At 57.0% G+C, this 20,775-nt stretch overlaps 2 protein-coding genes across 7 annotated transcripts in view; one reads left to right on the top strand and one right to left on the bottom strand.

Moving 5' to 3' along the window:
- The window catches only part of BAIAP2L1 (BAR/IMD domain containing adaptor protein 2 like 1), a 55,223-nt gene extending 46,010 nt beyond the window's left edge, over positions 1-9,213 (top strand). For 4 of the 5 annotated variants that reach the window (XM_053926364.2, XM_053926367.2, XM_053926366.2 and 1 more), the window contains 5 exons: positions 1,509-1,719; positions 2,280-2,357; positions 3,225-3,411; positions 8,293-8,330; positions 8,856-9,213. In XM_053926364.2, the coding sequence (XP_053782339.1) occupies positions 1,509-1,719; positions 2,280-2,357; positions 3,225-3,411; positions 8,293-8,330; positions 8,856-8,931 (590 nt within the window). In that variant the 3' untranslated portion in view covers positions 8,932-9,213. The remainder of the gene's footprint in view (positions 1-1,508; positions 1,720-2,279; positions 2,358-3,224; positions 3,412-8,292; positions 8,331-8,855) is intronic. The other variant, XM_053926365.2, reaches the window with a different exon arrangement.
- Positions 8,986-19,132, bottom strand: BRI3 (brain protein I3). 2 transcript variants are annotated; one of them, XR_011651376.1, is made up of 5 exons: positions 18,645-19,132; positions 17,982-18,084; positions 10,959-11,139; positions 9,970-10,501; positions 8,986-9,112 (listed from the first exon to the last, which is right to left on the bottom strand). XR_011651376.1 is itself a non-coding variant. In XM_053926371.2 (4 exons), exons 1-3 carry the CDS (start codon positions 18,784-18,786, stop codon positions 11,007-11,009), a joined length of 378 nt encoding a protein of 125 aa, XP_053782346.1. In that variant the 5' UTR covers positions 18,787-19,132; the 3' UTR covers positions 10,727-10,784; positions 10,959-11,006. The 2 variants fall into 2 exon arrangements, 1 of the variants encoding a protein (XP_053782346.1); XM_053926371.2 differs by lacking the exons at positions 8,986-9,112; positions 9,970-10,501 and adding an exon at positions 10,727-10,784.
- Between the last annotated feature and the right edge of the window lie 1,643 nt (positions 19,133-20,775).

The following is a 20,775-nucleotide window of genomic DNA, read 5'->3' on the forward strand; positions in this document are numbered from 1 at the left end:
GAAAGGTGTTATTTTTAAAATAGAATATAAGGCAGTGTGGTGATTGAGGGGGAGGAGCATAAGGGGACTAAATGGTGATGAGGGAAAAATACAATAAAAGTAAATTTTTTTAAGTTTAAAAAATTAGGTAAATAAATAGCATTGAATGTATAGAGACACCCCCCACCACTCTGTCTCATATTTGGTGGCGATTGTAATTTCTTTTTTCAATACAACAAACTTTTAACAGTTCACATGACAAAATTACGGTTATTAATCTTACCCACAGGCTCCCTTTGAATTATAATCAGTGATTTTCATCATCTCTAACAGTACGTCATACTTTCTGGAGACTAAGTTCTAACTGCTTAAATTTCTCAGCTCTGTATTTCAATAAATCGGGACCAGTCATTGTTTGCAGACGCCTCAGGGGCGCGTGGCTGCTGGCCCCTGCCTCTCTGCCCGGGTTTCTCCCAGGCCCCTGGCTTATGAGAGTCACAGCCATCGGGCCGAGTGCTGGACAGAGCCCAGATACTGTGTGCGGCTTTGGGGAGGAGATGAGATTTTCTGAACGGCAGCTGGGAAGAGAATAGTCTGCAGTCATCTGCCTTTGAAAGCAGGGCCACGAGTTATATACAGTATAAAGTTAAAACAGATAATGTCATGTGCACCCCAGTCATTCAAACCATTGATTCTTTCTGGTAAAAGCAAAATAAGATTGCTGGTGGATTTGGCACCACCGAGGTAATTAGAGAGCTGCGTGGTAAGAAACTAGCAAAGTTTATACTGTAGTTAGTGAGACTGTGTAAGAATAAAGCAGAAAGAGATCTTACTTTGTTTTTAATACTAGATTAGCAACATTTGACCGGAAAAGTCTAAAACGAAAAACTTCTCCCCTCCAATTTTTTTTGGAGTGGTGAGGATGAGGCTGTATTCGAATGGAGACACACAATGCCCAGCGCTGCTGCTGCTGCTGCAGCCTGTCGTGCGCGGTGTGCGCCGTGGGCCATGGAGCCAGGCCGCCCCCAGCCTGGGTCTGGCTCTGCTGCGTGCCACCCTCAGAAGGGTTGAGAGCGTGGACTGGGAATTAGGGAGGGCTCAGCATAGGTGCTTGTCCTCAGAGGAGCATTTCCGGTTTTCTCCTCCGGTGGCCCAGCGGTGGGCGGTTGGGTGTGAGCTGAGGCCTCAGGTAGCCTCTGATTCGCATTGAGACAGCAGGGGAAGGAGAGCCGTGAGCGCAGTTGGTGGAGGGTGGTGGAGGGGCGGTTCACCTCCCTCAGAGAGCCAGCCGTGGGGAGCAAGGCAGAGGGTGGGTGAAGCTTGGCAGACGCTGCTGTATCCTCTGGGTCTGCCAAAGGGATCCCCCGGGAGACACCTGGGGCCAGAGCTCCGCCTGTGCTCCTCGTAGGCCCTGCCCACCCCGGCAAAGGGAAGGACGTGGGGGGATAGGACACACCTGGGGTCTGTGTGTCCTGTCGGAAACGACCTGACTGTCCTCTGAAAGGCCGCCCTGCTGTATTCGTTTTCAGCAGCTGCTGCAGATGACCCCAGTTTGCAGCGCTCGGTTTCGGTCGCAACTGGACTGAACATGATGAAAAAGCAGAAGGTGAAAACCATCTTCCCACACACCGCTGGCAGCAACCAGACGCTGCTCAGCTTCGCACAGGGAGACGTCATCACACTGCTCATCTCCGAGGAGAAAGACGGCTGGCTTTACGGGGAGCATGATGCCTCTAAAGCGTGAGTCTCGGAGGGAGGGTCCAGCAGGCGTCCGAGCCGCCCAGCGCTTCCGAGAGCATGGTCTCCCTGTTGGCGGCGCGTGGTCCTTGTGAACGTGCCGCATTGTAGCCAGCGTTCGGGTCGCAGTTCAGTTCTAGCTCTACTTTAGTGGACTGGACTTACCCCGTCCCGGGCTTCCTGCGTGTGTGTGCGTGTGTGTGCGTGTGTAGGTAAATTTGATGCATGAATAGATCGCTTAGATCGAATGAAGTCACCTCTGAGGTGGGTTTAAGTATTCTCTCGGTTTTTTGTTTTTTAACGTGACTTTGGATTTCTCAAAGATAATCTGCATAAGTACGTTAAATTGATTCTCTGTGTAGATTATTCACCTATTAAATAAAGCCACAGGCGGGGGGAGAAGATGAAAAGCGAATCCGAGTGAAATTAACTGTATGTAAAATGCGCACTGTGCCGTGGAGTGAAAGGGCACCGTCTGCCCCGAGTTGTCCCCGGTGTGTTTGTCGTCACTTGTCTGCTGCTCACACCGCAGCCAGGCCTCTTCTCCCGACCCTCCCGTGCAGAAGGGGCTGGTTCCCGTCGTCGTACACGAAGCTGCTGGAAGAAAATGCCAAGGAGACCGCCAGCGCGCCCTCACCAAGGTAGGACTCGACTGCGGCTCCTGTTCCCCCGTGACAGAAAGCTCGACCTGCTGTGTGCAGGAGAATCAGCATTCTACCTGGGTGTGTGGGATGCCCCAGGTCACGGGGACGACGCAGGAGGCTGCGACCCCACACTCACTGCCTAGCGATTTCAGTTTCCACGGGCTTTCCTGACTGTGGGCCGTGAGGATGCCTGCCCCAGCCCCTCCCCCAGCAGCCCTCTGGCCCCACCCCAGTGTCCCCACCACCCCCCGTAGCTGCATCCAAGGCCCACGTTTCCCTCTCTGGGATCGCATTTTTTGAAATGCTCTCCTGCTCAGGGGTCTAGACCTGGCCCTCTATTCATTGTCCCCTCACCTCACCAGCCATCCCTCCCAGTCCCCTCACAGGCCCCACTTCTGCCCACTGTTTAATGTGGGTGTCCTTCGGGACCTGTCCTCCGCCCTCTCTCCTTTCCTCCACTTCCTGCACCATCCTGTCTGCCCCTGTGGTCTGGGTACACCAACAGGCTTCCCTTGGCACCTTCTCCCAATCGCCCCTAAATCTACACTCCTCAGATCCAGATGATGATGATGGCTGTGTGTGTGTGTGAGTATAGTGTGTGTGAGTGTGTATGTGTGTGTGTCTACACTCAGATCCAGATGATGATGATGATCCTGTGTGTATGTGTGTGTGTGTGTGTCTACACTCAGATCCAGATGATGACGATGATGGTCCTGTGTGTGTGTATGTGTGTGTGTGTGTGGTAGTCTCCTCCTCCTGTGCCCACTGTGACTCGTCTCTTGTCCTCATCATGGGCTGTGTTGGGGGTGTGGGGTTCCCGGGCAGAACCTCATCTCACATGTGTTCTCTGACTCCGGCTGTCAGCCTGGCGCCAGTGAGAAGCGTGAGCACAGTGGACTTGTCCGAGAAGAGCAGCGCGGCCGTGCCCATCCCCCCGCCGGACTACCTGGACTGCTTGTCCACGAGAGCGGCTGCAGAGAAGAGAGCAGATGTCTCCAAACCCCCTTCTGCCTTGAAAGCCCCGGAGCCCAGACCAGAAACCCCCGCTTCGGTGAGTAGAGCTGCTGCCTCACCCTCTACGACCCGAATCCCGAGTGGCGGTCTCTGGAGGCGCGGGGGTTATCCCCACCGGAGTGTGGGGTAGGGCCGCCTCCTCGCCCCTCTAGGTCCCCTTCTCCACCATACACCTGTCCACTTCCCGGCTTCGGGCCTTCCGTGTCTGTCCCGCCTGTGAAGGACGATCCACACACAGCGCATCCCCCCGTTCGCCAGTCTGTCTCAGGTTTTCCTCTCTCCCTGCTCTTGGTCCTGGCCGCCGCCGGGAGGCACTTAGTCACCTTATCTTGCATTTTCCTCAGTTTGCATGCTCTTTTTTGAAGGAAGGCTTAAGGTAAAAGTGGTAGCCTGATCTCCACGTCTTCAGAAGTGTTTCCTCGGTGCTGGGTGTTGTGCAGACCTGTGTCCCTGCGCGTGCGTGTCCCTCCCCCTAAGCAGCCCCGCCAGGAGTCAGGCCACACCTGTCATTCCTATGACCACGCTGTCCACTGAGTGCCGGGCCTGGGTGGGCTCTGGACATGGTGACCGGGGGACCCAGGCGGCACAAGGCTCTACAGCGGAGGACTTCTAAGGGGGTGACATCTGAGCTTACACCTGAATGGCAAGGAGCCCACCATGCAGGGGTCAAGAGGAGCTTCCTGGATGGAAGGAGGAGAAAGTTTAAAACCCCTCAGGAGGTCACATGCTTGGCGTCCTCGAGGAGCAGGGAAGGCAGGCGGCCATTCCTGGATGCTAGAGTCACAGGCGTTCTGTTCTCCTCATTTTTTTCAGTACAGATTATACAGTAGAGCAGAAGGGGGGAGGTGGCTGAGGAGGTGCTGCTGGGCAGGAAGACTGGGGAGGTGAGCGGTGCTCAGCGGTGAGGTGTGGCCAGCAGGGGGCAGGGGCGGGCAGTGGTGGTGAGCAGGCTTGAGAGAGAAAATCTGTAAAGTCCATGTTTTAAAGAGCAAGAAGGTGAGTGCACTTCAAAGAGCTGTAGGAAAGCAGGGCTGATGACAGCTGCTCATTTACGATTTGGGGTCAGGATTTAACACAAGCCCGGTCCACGTGGTGGTTTCTCCAGCAACATGCAGCTGCTCGCCAGAGTGCCGAGCACGGGCAGGGGCCTGGGCGAGGGTCAGAGTGGGCTGAGCTTCACGTTCCAGGTTGCATGTGGCTCGGGAACACCCCCAGGGCGCTGGCGGTTGTCCCCACACAATCAGTGCAGTGACTGCTTTGCCGTGACCTTTCAGTTACCTCGTGGTCTCTCTGCAGGGCACACAGAAGCCCTCTCCCTGCTCCTCATGGCGAGGGGCGCGTGGCTCCGCAGCTCTGCCCCATTGACACCACTACTGGTGGTTTTGTTCAGCTGGGAGAGGTGCGTAGGTGGGCTCCCCAAAATGGGGACCCTCCTAAAAACGTGCCGTGTTCTCATGTGAGCCCCAAGGTATCTGGAACACGCCTGCCTCTTCACAGGCTGCTGCAGCGGCATGCTGGGTCCAAGCGTGTCTTTGTCTGGACTCTCTTCTTAGATACGCTCGCTACACAGTATTTCATTTGCAGCTTTATTGTTCCAAATGACCACAAATATCTAATTCCAAAAATTATCTTCAAAAGACATGTGGCTGTTGAAAGTGGAGCCTTTCCATTCTGCCGTCATGGAGGTGGACGCCAACGGCTGGAGGAATGGCTCGGAAGGGCGAAGACATCACATGCTGTTTTATTAAAGGCCCTAGTACATTTTAAAACAATATTCAAACTATTTGGAAATGATCTTAAGGCATTTCTAAAAGCATAAAAATTCCTTTTATTTAAAAAAAAAAAAACCTTACAACTGCATGTCATAAAACTTGGGCCGGGGCGTGCGGGTGCGGCCTGTCGGTCTACGGTCCTTCCCGTTTTTGTCGATTTTCAGCTTTTCCCTGTGGAAAAATTCAGACGTACTTACAAATGAAGAGAATAATGTGATGATCTAATAATCTAATAACAGTTACCGATTCGTTTACCGACCTTGTTTTCATCTCTTCCCCACCTCCCCCCAGATCAGTCTGAAGCTAATGCCAGACTTCAGATCATTTGTAAATATCTTACAGGTCCCCCCCCACTTTTTTTTTTATGTGACCACAGTGCCAATGATCATATCTCTAGAAACTGACAGTGGTTCCCGAGGACCCTCAACGGGTCACTCAAGTGTCCGACAGTCCCATTAAGCATTTCTCGACGGCACAGCTGTTGGAGTCTGGGTCCAGGTCGGCTCCTTCCATCGTCGTTGGTCACTGAGGCTCGTGACAAGTCTTTGTCCGTCTACAGGTCTCCTCTGTCTCTTCCTTGTAACTTACCTGTAGGAGAGCCTCCCGGTGTCTGCTCCCAACCTGGGCTTTGCGGGTCGCAGCCACGTGGTGCCCTTTCCCACGTCCCCTTTCTCCTGTATTTCCAGCCTTGACCAGAGTGTGCTGTTTGTTAGCCTGTCCCACGCTGCCAGAGCGTGTCACTGGCCGCGGCTCGTCCGTCCAGAGGCACGCATGTCCTGTGTCCCTCTTTCTGGGATATTAGCAGCCGTTGAAAATGACCACCTAGCTCCATTTCTTTAAGATTGTATAATGCCTTCTAAGGTAAAAAGAATCTTGCCCCAGAATCATAACACTGGCATTATAAATGAAAACACGTTTTAGCCAACACAGACGGTCGCCAATGTTGGGAAAGGAGGTGGCATGTTTTACCTCTCCGTGGTTGTACCGCATGGAGCAGGCTGGGTGAGGGAAGCCCTGAGGTAGTTCTTACTCCGCTGAATTGGGTGTGGAAGGGTCCTGTTTTTAAATGTCAACAGTCAATAATGTTATTTAGCATCTGAACTGTAAATGGGGCCTAACTTTGTTTTTAAACCTCCTTGTTGGCTGGATCGAAACAGACCGTCAGCAGAGGAAGGCTGGCTGCCGTGAAGAGGGCGGAGCCTGTCCAGGGAACTGAGGCCCGCGCACAGCACCCCGCCTTCTGTTCCTGCCCCTTCCTCGGGCAGCAGAGCGTTAAGCACATGGCTTTCTCCCCAGGGCTGAGGGAAGCTGCTGCAGGAGAGGTGCCCTCTGGTGCTCTGTGGGCAGCAGGCAGGACAGACGTCCCTCACAGGGCTCCCCGTGCCAGGCAGAGAGGGATGGGGCTGTGTGTGTGTGTGTGTGTGTGTGTGTGTGTGTGTTGGGGGGGGGTGGGGAGCGGAGTTCTGAAGACACTCCAGGACTAAGGTGAGCTTCCTTACTAGATGAATGAGGGTGGTTTCACGTCCATTGTGGATTCTTTTGCCTCCTCCTCAGCACAAGGCGTCCTCCTTGTCACTGTCCTTCCTAGGGTGGGCTGTGATACTTCTCCACTTTGTTTCTCTCACATTGTGGGCTAAGCACCCAAATGACACAGGGCAGCTGAACTCATTCCGAAGCTCCGTGGAGGCCGGAGGTCCTCTGGGAACAAGCCCCGAGGTTTTGCCTTGAGGACATGTGGGATGCTCCCAGGTGGGGTGTTTTCAGTTGCCAGGTCAGCGCAGAGTCTCCTCAGATGTGAATTACATGGCAAGAAGACACTGCCCACCCCCCCACACACACCCCCCACAAAAGGCAGGCAGAAGGATGTGGTTTCCACTGTGTCCCTGGAGGCTGACCCTGAGAACTCCTATTTGGCAGGAAGTGCACTTCCCAGGCCAAGAGGACTCGGCTGCCCTTCCTTCTGACCTGGGGGCCCGTTTAGGCTTTCTGCTAGGGCGGTACAGGCATCCTGGTGTGTTTTCATCCCTAAATACTGTGCATGCCACACCCAGAGTGCTTGCTCCCTGCCCTGAGGAGGAACCACTTAAAGCCCTGCTTGGATGCACTAAGCAGGGCGGCTGCTTGTACTTCAGTGAGAAAAGCAGACACAGAGTTGGGACTCCGCCTCCTGGTGCTGGGGCTCCCCATCAGGATAACTCTGCTGGGCTTGGGGTTCAAGGTCAAGCAGTGTGGTTCTCAGAGACAGCAGGCACAGGTCTGAAGTAGCCCTAGTGTCCGTAGCCCTCTGCCTGGAGAGTGGGTACATCCAAAACCCAGCAGAGGCCTCCCCAGGAGCCCTGGCCCGGGCTTCTGCCCACATGGCCTTCAGCCCCTGGCCGGCCGCGGGCGTGAGAGGAGCTCTAGTCGAGGTGCAGAGAGGCCTGTGCGCCCGCCCACAGGTAGTGCAGGGAGCTTCCAGCAGCAGGTCCCAGGTCCCGCGGGCGCCCCCATCAGAGGGCGGCCACCTGAGTCAGCCCATGTGCTCTGACCAGTGCTTGCTGCTTCTAGCAGCCCAGACAGACTGGAAGCAGATTCTTAAAGGCTGCAGGCCTTTTGCAGGAAGACAAGAAGGCACACACCTGGTCCCTGGCCACATGGGGACATCCCCAAGCCCCCTGGAGGCAAAGACAGTGTTTACTCATTCGGGGTCTCTTCCCCACTTGGTGGAACTCCCTACAAGTCTCTGGGGAGCAGTCGGCACTGGCCTCTGGGCACCAAACCCAACAAGGCTTTAGTCTTGCTCACTGTGCTTCATGGCTTCGTTCGGGATTAGGCTCCAAAAGCCAACTGCCCTCGCTGGTTTCACACCTGAAAGGCCGTGGGCTGAGCGCAGCGAGCCCTGGGTCTTCCCTCTGTGTCCTGAGCTGTTCCACGCATGTGAGGGTCCCTCCCTGCCTTTTAAAATGTTTTCTGGTTTTGCTCTTATTCCTTCAAAATATCAAGAAAAAAAACACATGATAGTCTCAAATGACTCGCATCTCTAGGGCTCTTTCAAATATCCGCAACTTTAAATAATCCCTTGTTTTAAATGCCTTTACCTTCGGGTCTTACTTAAAATGTCCCAATTTCATGAGCCTTCCATAAATTCCTCTTTGTCTCTCTCACAGAACACTACGAATGGGACTGCAAAGCTTCCTTTCCTCAGGTATGTGACGCTCCACCAACCCCTCCCCCCTGCAGGTCGCCCTCCCTGTTAGCGAGCGGCCCCTGGTTCAGCTGCCTCCCTGTGGGGCCCCAGGAGGGCCTCCCTCCCTCCGTGCACCGGCCAGGAGGCTGGGTCCTGAGGACAGGCTCGGGCCCGTGGGGTCAGGAGAATGTGGCCACCTTGTTTTCACCGGTCCGAGGAGGCATCTGCCCAGGTCCAGGAGGGCGGTCTCCTGGTCACACACACTGTGCTTGGCAACTTCATCCAGGCCTGGTCCTAGATGGCTGTGTCCCCCCTCCCCCCCCAGCAGAGGACTGCAGAGAGCTGGGCTCTCCTGTGTCCGAAATGTAACGCTCTGATAGCTCTGGAAGGGGCGGCATGGAGAGAATGCCAGTGACACTTCTCGCAGTCAGAAAAGGCATGTACACGAGGTGTATGTGGTTTTACAGAACAAGTGTTGTCAGCACCTTTAAATCTAATTCCCATCTTGTAGTAGCTCCTGCACACATTTTTTCTTCCCCACAGCGGGGAGAACCCCTTTGCTACTGTGAAACTCCGACCGACGGTGACCAATGACCGGTCCGCACCCATCATCCGGTGAAAAGCTGGCCGAGGAATTCGTCAGGATCTTCTAAGGTTAAGTTCTCACTTGCAAAACGACAGGTCTGGTGTGGGCCGCGCCCACCGCACGGCTTCACCAGGGGGCGCCTGACTCCGCGCGCACGCTGACTGGAGCAAGTCAGTGCCTTCTCTCTGTCACAGTTGGGTTTGCACACTTCTGTCTGTAAGGAGATAAATCAGTTGAGTGACCAGCTCAATCATTTAAACTGTTTTCTTCCTATTCTGTTCAAAACCCAGTAAAGTTGGTTCCAGTCTTCCTGTATTACTTTTGAAATGCTCCGATCACTGTACAAGTAGCCAGAACAAGGGCTAGTCCGTGCTCTCCTGACGGTTTACTGTACACCGAGTACAAATGAGACCAGTTTCACTTTATAAAGCTTCTGCTCTGAAGTAGCATTATGATGTTTATCTAAAGAATCTTAAGCAATATAAATTATGAGAGTATTATATAAATTTAACTTAAAATTTTTAAATTTTTGTGTAGTCCAGTGCAGAGCTGCCCGAGCAGAACAGCCCTGACCTTCCCCATGACTTAGAGGCGGTGGCAGAGCAGAGGCCTCAGCCTGCCCCAAGCACAGCCCTGGCACCTGGTACTTGAAAAGTTCCCAGGGGCTCCTGACCCTGGTGGTTCCAGGGTAGCCCGGGGGCTGGCAGGGAGACACGTGCGCGAGCCCCGGCGCGCTCACTGAGCAGCCTCCACCACTTCGATTTCCCCGATTTCCCCCTCCGCTTCGCGTCAGGTGCTGACGCAGGGACTGCGCTGGCAGGCCAGGCCGGGAGCGTCTGCATTGTGGCTCGGACCTGCCATCACCCACTATGAACCTGGGCTTCTCTGGGAGGGAACTCTGAGCGAGTGGCCGAGGTCGTCACAGGCTGCCAAGGATTTAGGCCCTATTTTGGAGGTGTGGAGAGTCATGATTAAAAGTCACACCCAGGCCATTCACTGGGTGGGCAGGGAAGGGAGGCTAGCCGCTCATACTGCTCCTCTGGTCTTATTATGCTGTTTTTTTCTACGCGCCTGAAACTGGCCAAGGACAGCTGCAGGTAAACCAGTGCGTGTGGCACTTCGCATTCATGGTCTTGTCCTCCTCCCAGCTAGGTCGGCCCGCGGTGGGGGCTGGTGACACAGGACTGTGTGAGGGCTTCCCAGGGCCGAGTCAGGCAAAGTGCAGGTGTCAGGCAGCACCTCTGTCTTGAGAGCAGACACGCCAGCCAGCAAAGAAACCACAGTCAGGTCAGTTAAGTGGCCTGCTGCTCCTCCCAGCATTTAGGTGAGAGTAGTGTCCACAGAAGCCCTATTTTCAGCAGTGGGGAGGGGACAGGGTGTAGGTTGCAGAGGTGTGTCAATAAGGGAGAGGGGAGGGTGTGCCCACCTTGCCTGGGCCGCGAGAGCTCCGGCCGGCCGGGATCTTCCGGCTCTGCGCTAGCAGATGACTTCCACAGGCCCGCTTGACTCACCCACCCGGGCTCTTCCGCCTTCACAGTGGCCACTCACCTGCCTCGCACAGGACAGGAGGGCTTGCCTTGTCCTTGGCACTGAGGTGCGTGCTCTGTAAACGTCAAGGTGTTGCGTTTCATTTCAATAATAAAAGAGAACTCGAAAACAACATTCTCTGGAGCTGTGCATGCCTATTAAGAAAGAGCAGGACTGACCGACGTGGGGCTGGGTGACGGTATGTTACTCTAGTCTCCACTTCCTGTGTTTGGCTTTCCCGAACCAGACTTGACTTCCGAGCCGGCAGTGTTCGCACACCAAATAAGCAGAACCAGGTAAGCAATGGCATGAATCTCATTTATTTAAAACAGTACTTCTCGCCCTTCTCAAACTGAAGACTGCAAAAATAAAAGCAGTGCTTATCGAGTCGCCCTTGCCCTTGGGAGCAGTGCTGCTGCGAGGCCACACTCCGTGACCGTGAACCCGGCTGGCACGTGCCACATCTGTCCCACCTCCCTCTACAAAACAGTCCTGAAGCTTAATCAAATAAAGCTATTGTACACGACATTTACATTAGAAAAAGACAGCTGGACGCAGGAACGCCAGGTGCGCTGCCCCCTTTAGGTGAAGTTTGCTCCACAGTTGGGACATCTTCGCTTCCTCAAGGCAAAACAGCAGATGAACCCAAAGGGGAAGAGGACGATGGCCAAGAAGATGCCCAGGAAGGTGAAGGAGTCCTCCAGAACCCCAACTCTGTGGAGAGAGAGGGGGGGGCTCAGGTTAGGGCCCTCAGCCTGATGGCCCCCCAGGCCCCCGGCGCATCACAGTGCCGGCGTCTGCAAAGGCAGTCTTCGCCCCTCCGGCCTCGACAGCCACCACGTCCTCTGCCCTGTGCAGAGGGGCAAGCAGGCGGCCGCTGCCCGGAGCTGGTGAACAGGGAGGAAAAACCACTTGAAAGCCACCGCTTACAAAAGCACAGACGCTCAGTGGCCATGGCACCTGCCACGTTTCCTCTTACAAAAGGAACAGTGAGAAGCAAGTGCTGCTTTCTATGAAAATTCTTGCATCTTTGAAAACAGCAATACCCAGAAACCAAATCATTTATTTCTTCCCAGTGTTGGAACGTTTTAGTTTTCTAAACAGGAACAGAGGCCTACCTAGAGGCTGCAGGTTCAGTCCCCAGTCGGGGCCCCGTGAGGCAACCAGTCCGTATTTCTCTCTCCTCATCCCCCTTCCTTTCTCAACCCAATAAACATATCCTCAGGTGAGGGTTAAAGGAAAAACAGGGACAGAGTTCAGAATTTTGATTTTTGGATTGGGGGGTGGGGACAGCAGATTTTTGTAAAAGGCTAAAATCAGCCATGTTCACACAATGTCTGAAAGACCCCTTATCCCGAGAAAGCTCATCTCAAAGCTTCCTCTTCAGGAAGAAAGTCATTTACCTTTAATGTGCACAGTACCTCAGACACCTAGGGGACATCACCAAGTCAGGCGCCAGAGTACAGGTCAGACACCTGAAGTCACCGCTCAGGTTCAAGGGTCATTTTCAAAGACCCCAAAGTCAGGCAAGGCCTGGGCTCGGCTAAAGTTAAAATGCCAACTACAATAGCCCGCCCAGCCCAGCGGGAAATGCTTCACTCCTACCACACCGGGGAGCCGGAGAAAGCCAGCAGGAACCAGCTGCTCCCTGGGGGCCTGGGCACCTCCAGCCCTCCTCTGCCACCCGGGCAGCTGAGGGCAGCCTCAGGCGGGGGCCCTGGCACTCCTTCCCACTGCTTCCATACGCCTGCACTGCTGGCGGGGAGGACGTGCCACTGGCCCCTCAGCCGCAGCATCAGCGAGTACAGCTGAGGGCCCTCGCACCACAGCGTGTGTGGGCAGCCCCTGCTCCTCACTTTGCCACCTTGCACGGGCAGGAGGTCCAGCTTACCGACAAGAGGGCAAACCAGTGTCAAGCTGAACGATGCCGAAACTGGGCTTCCTCCCTCCACTCAAAATGCCGGAGGTGCTGCTACACTGCGGCCCGTTCTCAGGGAGTCACGCGCTCACGTGAGAGCTGCTACTGCTCGTGGCTGTCGGCCCCCCCGGGGGCAGACCCTGGTGCAGAACGCACCCACTGCCCTGCAGAGCAGGCTCCGGTGGGAATGAGCGGGCCGCTTGCTTCCTGATCTGCTAGGAATCAAAAAATAGACTAGGAGGAAGCCCGGTTTGCAGCAGCTTGAAGTCACACTCAGTACCCGCCTCCCGCCCATGCAGGAGGGAATGCCTAAAACAACTACAAGGGACACCAACGTGTGTTCCAGAAGCAGTTCCGAGGTGCTCACCCTGAAACACTAGCCCCCCACAAGCTCTGCAAGAGAGAAGGGGGGTTTCTTGGTCAGTTTGGGGGAGGTGCCCATCTTTCCCTCCTGGAGTCACAGCGTGTGCTTAGGAAATATGAGAAGTCCTGTAGTGAAGACTGCTAATGCCCTGGCTGGCGTGGCTCAGTGGACTGAGCACCGGCCTGTGAACTGAAAGGTCACTGGTTCGATTCCCAGTCAGGGCAAGCCCCAGCTCCAGGGCTCTCAGGCCACGAGTCAGGGCAGGTGGCCTAAGATTCCAGCTGAAAAGACACTTGAGGCCTCACGGCCAAAGGGGCTGAGGGCTCAGGAAGGCCTTGGGCCACCAGCTCTACCCCACACATGGGTGGATATGACAGGCTGCCCTGGGCTGGGAACACACCTACTCTGTCCATGGTCATAGCTCAAGCCACCCCTAGAGGAGCCAGGTGGCCTGCCGGCCTCGGACCACTCGGCACTCTGGCGTCACGCAGGCTGTTCCTGCTTCCTCCCACAGCTGACACCCCGAGAACCACGTGGAACCACATGGGTCTGCATGTCCCATTAGGACGCACAGCAAAAAAGCAAAGTGCAGTAAGTTTGCGGCAAACTCACCAGCAGCCACACGTAACCTGAACTGATTTATCCACTTAATGTGAATATTCGTGTCTTGCTGCAGAAATATTACCGTTTTGACTACAGACACTGCCCCAAAACCTCAATGATCCTGAACTGAAAAGTACAGTCTGGCCTCTAAGCCAATCCTGATGCAGCAACACGCACCCTTGTACCCACTGTGGGGTACCCTGTGGGAGGGAGGGGATGCCCGAACAAGCATGGGGTACGGAGCCCCTGCCCCAGGGGAAAGGCATGCCACCCTCATACAGGCCTCTGCCCAACAGCCTCACGACCTCCCTCCCAAAGCCCCTACATGTCAGATTCCGTCAGGCCCAGGTGAGTGAGTTTCAACTCTTCACCAACTGGCCCAGAACCCAATCTGAGCGAGTGGCTTCAGCTGTGGCTGAGCCACACCCCCCCGCCCCCGCCCCATTCTTGAGCAATGGGTGGAGGGGCGGGGGGACTCCAGGGAATTAGAGAACTAATTCTGAAGACACTTGTTTAACTCCTGACTCTGACCTTCTGAAGAAAGTAGACACTTAATTCCACTGACATCTGTCAAGAGCAGGTCTGGGTGGGCCTCCACGGTGAACACGCTGGAGGCCCTGAGCCCACCTGTCCCCAGAACATCCCAAGGCCAGCCGCCCAAACAGGAAGAACCTGGCCCTCACCACCTGGAATCCTCACGGCAACCCCCGCCCAGGTACCATCACTGCCCCACCAAGGAAGCTGGAGCCCCAGGAGGGAGGGCCCTGTTCAGTCGGTGCCCCCAGCTCCAACAGCCCTCCCCGCTCACCCCCACTCACTACATAGCACAGGGTGGCTCCAGGCGGCATCCAGCCCCGGAAGCAAGACCACACCGGCCCTCAGAGGAGGACAGCCTCCTTCACGAGGACTTCCGGTGGCCCAAGGCCAGGGAAGGAGGGCCAGAAGCCCCAAAACACCCAGCCAGCCCCCTTCAAAGTCGGTCCAATCTCTCCACCTCAGGAGTGGGAGGTACACCTGCCTCGGCAGGGGCAGGGCTCACCACATCCGCAGGGCCACTAGCCACTCTGGGGCAGCTGGGAACAAGCTCAGGTGCGGTCTCCCAGCTCTCCAAAACTCCAAGGAAGCCCAAGGACAGCTGCCTGGAGCGGGGGGTTGAGCCAGAGGTTAGGACCTTGGGGAGGCCCACCAGGCAGCAAGTCTGCTGGGGACTCTCCGTGGGCCACCCACGCTTGGTCCAGGAGCAGCGGACTAGAGACCCAGGGTGCTACCTGGAGAGCCAGCAGCTGACAGGCCAGCCCTGGGCCCCGGGTCTGCACACTGTGCCTACTATACAGCCCAGGACACAAGTCCCGACTCATGGGTCTGCTGCTGCCCCCTCAGGCTGGGGGGAGCCCCAGGGCTGTGACTCAGGCAGGGACCATCCTGGCAGCCTGTTTCCCAGCCAGTCCAGGCACAGACAGCTCCCCAAGGCTCGGTCACAGGCCTCGTGCACCCCACCTTGTCACCCCCGTGCCCTGTTCACATGCTTGAGGCCTGCCTCTTGCCTCCCAGAACTCTCCTCGGGTCACCAGCTGCACCCATGCTGACCACCCAGTGCCGCACCCTGGACCCTGACGGATGTTCCCTGAGCCTCTGTCTTGGCTTCCAAGGCCTCCACTTGTTCCTGGATTCCCTCCTACCCTTCTGGTCACCCCCAAACTAAATACCCAACAAACCCCAGCCAGCGTTGGCGAGGGGCCCGGTGCAGGCCAGGCTGCTTTCGTCACATTCCAGCCTTTGACCCCTGTCACTCAGGGCACCTTCTCAACACGCCACAGCCCCACCCCAGCCCAGGGCGAACGAACCCAGCACGGCCCGGATCCCAGACCCACAGCCCTGCAGCGAGGGCAGCGACACCCCACGGGGGGACCAGTGCACAGAGGCCCGTGGGCTGGCAGGAGCCGGCAGGCCAAGGGCTGAGGGCAGGGTGCAATGAGGAGCACACCCACTCGTCCACTGGACTGGACACGATGCCCCTGCAGTCGGCTAAAAAGGGACGCTGGAGTCAGGCTGCTTAAGTGAAAGCCAGACAATGGCAAAGTGACAAGTGACACAGACTCTTACACCAGATCTCACTCAGAGGGAATCGCAGCCATGTGACTTCAGCAAATTCCTGCCAAGCTGCCAGGGAGGGGGAGGAACGAGCTTGGCGGGCTGGATGGAAAGGGAGGCCGCAGTGTGGTCGCTGAGAAGTGTCCTGTCTCCCAACCCGATGACGCCAGACAGCAGCCGCACTGGACTGCGCCCTGGGGGAACCTCTCCACTCTTCCCTGGAGAAGACCCAACCAAGAGCCCCCGAGCCCACGCCCCAAACCACAGCAACACTTCCTCAGAGAGTGCCTGGCTTCTCCCTCCTTGGTGCTGCCCAGCTGCCCTGCCCACCCCCGCCCACTGGCCGGCCATGCCCACACCCCACAACACTACAAAGGCAGAGAACGCGCCACCCCTCTCTCCAGCACGGAGGACAGGGACACTCCCGTGTGAGGTACCGAAGTCCAGAGAGGACCCTGACTGCTGGCGTCATCCCTCTACCTCACAGACGGGAGGGCCCGCAGGAGGACACGACCCGGAGGGGGTCGGAGTGCTTGCTTCCACCCCGAACTTGTTTTCAGAGCACCCACTCCTCACTGCCTGCCACCCACCCCCGACCCAGAGGCAGAAGACAGTGATCCCAAGACAGAAGCAGCCTGGTTCCAGATGCAGGTGCCCCTGCCCTCAGCCCAGCCTTTGACCCCTCTGTCACATTCCAGCCTTTGTCCCCTGTTGCTCAGGGCACCTTCTCCACATGCAGCCCTATCACTACCCAGGGGTTCCTCAGCCCAGACAAAGACCCTCCCCTGATTGCAGAGAACACAGCCCAGCCTTGGTCCAGATTCAGAATGACTGGGGACCACTGGGCAGAAGCCACAGGCCTCCGAAATGACACAGCTCCCACCCTAGGGAAAGGCAGGTCTCAGAAACGCTCCCTCACCTGGCAGCAGCCCAGCCAGCGTGCGGGAAGCTCCACAGCCCTGCAGCCATCTCGGCCTTGGCTCCCAGCCTCCACGGGCCACAAGGGCCTTGTTGCTGGTGTCCACTCCTCTGAACTCAGGGGCCTGGGCCCACAGGAGGCTCACAGGCCCAGCTGGTAACGGGTGGGGTCAGGACCTGAACCCAGCTCCTCCGGCTGGCTGGGCACCACTGGAAGGTGGCAGTCGGACATGGCAGGGAGACACTGAAATCCCAGCCAGACCCCTCTGCTCCAGGTACCTTCCTGATCCTCCTTGAACTTGCCAGTCTGACACCTCGCTTACATTGGGGGGTGACGTGAAGACCCCCACTCCAAAAAACGGGCCCTTGGAATCCTCCAGCTGGTCTGAGCGGGGACAGAGGGGCCATGCACACGCCAGGGCTGAGCACCCAGGGCCAGCCTCACACACAGCGGGTTTCCAGTCCTCACCTCTTCATGCAACTCCCCAGGACCCTAGGAGGCGCTCTCTGCATGGAACCCAGCCCTGACCCTTACCCTGCCCAGCAGCGTATGACCAGCCCCCGAGTCCGTGCCCCCTCTAACCCAAGCCCTCCCAGTACCTTCAAACCCCAACTGCTCTGGCGCCCCTCGTGCCCTGTGGGGAGAGGGGTGTTCAGGAGGCCAGCTGTCTGCCCTTCCCCTCTCCCCCTTCGCATTTTCCAAAGGCCTGACTCCCACCAGATGTGTCAGAAGAGACACTCTTTCTGAGTTTGCAAGTGGGGCCCCCTGGCTGGCACAGGGCTCCCAGGGCTCTCCCCTGCCCACGGCCCCTTTACTGGGCCACGGTTGGCTCTGGGGGTCCAGTCTTTTGCTCCCATCTCTGTCACGTCCTCCCTCTTCTCCGGCTCTGGTCTCCCACTCGCTGCCCCGTGACTGTGAAATCATTAACTTCCCTTTCGTGCCACTCTGGGCCTTCTCCATATGCTTTCAAAAGTAAGCGTGAGTGTAAACCAGGCTTTCTCAATCCCATCTCAGAGACTTAAACTTCCTCCTCCCAGACACAAAAAACGGTCCTTGCGAGTCCGAGCTGACTTTCTCAACTGTCCCAGCACTCGAATCCGCCAAGGTCAGGATGGAGTCTTGTCTGAATTTGCATCCTCAGGACCCACGGAGAACAAGCACCTAGCTAGCTGCACCTCCGGCCCCGCGCAAACAGGCATTAGAAGCCCGTGAAGGCTCCAGTTCGAGGACATGAAAAACCGCTTCTGCCTCATTTCCATCCGGATTCAGTGTTTACAGCTGCAGCTCTCCCCGCCTCCTGGGCCTCCAGCTCCTTGAACCCACTGGCCATTTGAGTCCAGGGCTCCCCTGCCCACACACTTCAGGGAGGAGAAAACCTTTCCACCACGTTCAAGAGAACCAGGGATGAGGAGCCATCGATCCAACCGTTACACATTTCTGCAACCAATTCACTTGGGACTCAACAGCCCAAAGCTCTCAACCCTTCTAAACAACGGAACCCATGGGACAGGCTCAGGCCCAGGATGGCCGAACCCACTCCTGCCCACCACAGCTTGTCCCAAGTCCAGGCGGACCCACTCCACCGGCGCTGCCTTTATGAAGTTCTGGGTATGTGCGTTCCCAGAGGCTTCTGGGGACTGGTCCCCAGGCCTGTGACATACCTGCAGACTGGGCAGCCGCCGACGACAACGATGGAATTGGCAGGGTACCGGGTGACATTCCGACTGTGGATGTTGTAGACCCTGGGGTGGTGGGTGGGTATCCCTGTGGACAGGAGCGCACATCAGAAGGCGGGCAAGGAGGGAAATCTGGGGAGTTGGTGAACCACTTCTCCGGCCCTTCCTCGCCCCCACCGCTGCCACACACAAAAAAACTCTCCTTTTCAAAATCAAGACAACAGTTGCCTTCACGAAGTACCTCCTAGGAACTTTATTGGGTGCTAAAGTGCAGACAGAGCCTCGTTAATGAAGTTCATTTGAACCCGGGTTGTGACGCTTCCTGGGAACGGCGGGCCTGGTGCGCGTAACCCCCAAGAAGGGCTGAAGGTGCGGGGCAGCAGTTTCCCCGCGCGGGAGATTTCCCCCAACCCTTCCCCACAGGCCGCCCGCCCCTGGGGCCCCGCGTCCCCAAACTGCGCGTGGGCAGCGCCCGGAGAAAAGTTGATATCGGGGTCAAAGGTCGCCCTAGGATTCGGCCCCAAGTTTGATCCCCGGGCGCCCCGCCCGCTCGGACCGCCCCCGGCCCCGCCCCCGGCGCCGAGTCCCGCAGCCCCCTTCTCAGGTCCCGCGGACGCGCCCGCCCGGGCCCCTGCCCTCCGTGCCCACCTGTGACGAGGTAGGGGTAGGGCGGCGGCGGGGGCGCGGTGGGGATGGCGCCGTAGCCGTGCGGGCCGCACGCGAAGTCGCCCTGGCCGGCCTCCAGGTTGTAGGCAGGAGGCCGCTCCTGCAGCAGGGGTTTGTGGTCCATGGCGGGTGGCGCCCACCGCGCCCGGCCCTGCTCCCTCTCCGACTCCCGCTCCGCCTCGGACTGGCGGGGACTCCCGGACGGCGCAGCGGCGGTCCCGCTCCTAGCGGGCGGCGGCGGGGATGGCCCTGTCGCGGGCGGCGGGCGGGCTTCCCCTCCTGGCTTCCCCCCCCCGCCAGTCACAAGACCCGGGTCACGTGGCACGGCTCCCGGCGGGGGGTGCGGCGCGAGGCGGGGCTGAATGGCGTCTTAAAGGGGCCGCCGGAACCGCCCCGCTGGCCACTTGTTGGTGGTGACCCTAGGTGCCTTACTGCCCGGTGTGCGTGGCTCCCAGACCTCCCACCGCGAGAACACACACACACACACACACACACACACACACACACAGCATCTCGCAGACCCTGCACTAGAGTCGTGACCTTTGCGGCCCGCGAGCCCCCAGCCCGGCGCTAGGGCCGGCCCACCCCTCTCCGAGGACACGGAGACTCCTCGGCGGCCAGGAACCCAGGGCCCGAGCCCACCCACTACGGGGCGAGGCCTGGGGCCGAGACACCCTGGAGGAGGGGCCTGGCAGCGGGAGTACCCAGGCTGCCCCCTGGCTGTCGCCGCCAGTTTGAGCGTCCCGGGATCCCGATCAGGGCGTGGCCAGGGTCAGTGGAAGCGCAAACTCCTTCAGGAAAAAGCCGGCCTGTGTCAGAACGCGGCCTGCTGGCGTTCGGCTGATGTTTTCCTCTTGACAAATCAAATGAAGTGATTTAGAGTACTGGTTATAAGTAGCACCCCCATTCGGGACAAAGCCCCTAAATACTGGGCACCTACTATGTGACAGGCACTGTGCCATCATTGTTACCCGGGTTGGCTCATTTTCACAGCATTCAGGAGGTACTTATTCCTAATTTGCAGACCAGAAACTGAGGCTCGGAAGAGGGGAAGTGACCTACACTTGAGCCAAGAGATCACTGTCGAGACTTCCCTACTGAAGCATTTCCGTCCTCACACCTAATACTGCGTGGGTTCGTCATAACACTTAAAGAAGAAAGCTCTGCAAGCTTGAAGCCCCTCACATCTGTAGCTCCTCTGGACCTCCCAGGACCTTCTGTAGTTTTTGCTGTGCCCGTCGTTTTTCAGGTGGCTTGCATTTAGACTTAGCTCAGGGACAAACACAGATCCTCTCAGACCCTGCCTGATTTTCAGTTTTTCATAAAAGACCATTGTCAGCTGAAGGTCACTGTGACCAGTTCATCTCAACAGTAACACCGATGGGATGTTACACCAAGTCCAGCCTCCTGAAAGCTACCGGGCCTGAAAGCTGACTTTTATAGAAAGAAGTACCAGCCCCTGGTCTCTGATTGGTCCATTTTCATGCAAATGAGGACTCCAAATCCTCGCTTTGATTGGTTCAAAGAGCACTGTCCTGATTTGTTGTAATGGAATTATTCTGATTGCTGGAGGGGGGATGCTAATAAGGATATAGTTCTGCACCTCTGGTTGAATGGGAAGCTCAGTCCTATTGGTCCAATTTTGGCCCTAGGAGCTCTCTTACAGGGTCAGCTCAGCTGGGCTGGAAGACACTGCAGGAGGCCTGGCAGCCCAGTGGGTAGCTTTTCTGTGAAATGCAGTGTGCACAAGGGACCTTTGAAAACATGGCTGCTAGACTCTGGTTATTAATTTGAGCCCAACTAACCACAAAGAGTCCTTTTTGACAGGTATATTCTCAGGGCCAACATCATCATATTTCTTTATCATAAGTTTAGCTCCTCAAAGCCCATTCTCATCGTCCAATGGGGAGGAATGAGGGGTGGGCCAGGTTAGGGCCTGGCCAGCAGTAGACGGAAAGCCAGGTCAAGAACGGAGACTAGCTGAGAGTGGCCAAGGCCTTCAGAGCCAGCCGAGGTCCTGGCCCGGAATGGCGTGGCCGTGAGCTCCTCAGAGCAGCTGGGAGAGAGAAACCATAGGGTCAGAGCAGCCGAAAGTGAGAGCCCCTGCCAGCAA

Source organism: Desmodus rotundus, chromosome 6, assembly GCF_022682495.2.
Source record: "Desmodus rotundus isolate HL8 chromosome 6, HLdesRot8A.1, whole genome shotgun sequence".
NCBI classification, from domain to species: Eukaryota; Metazoa; Chordata; class Mammalia; order Chiroptera; family Phyllostomidae; genus Desmodus; species Desmodus rotundus.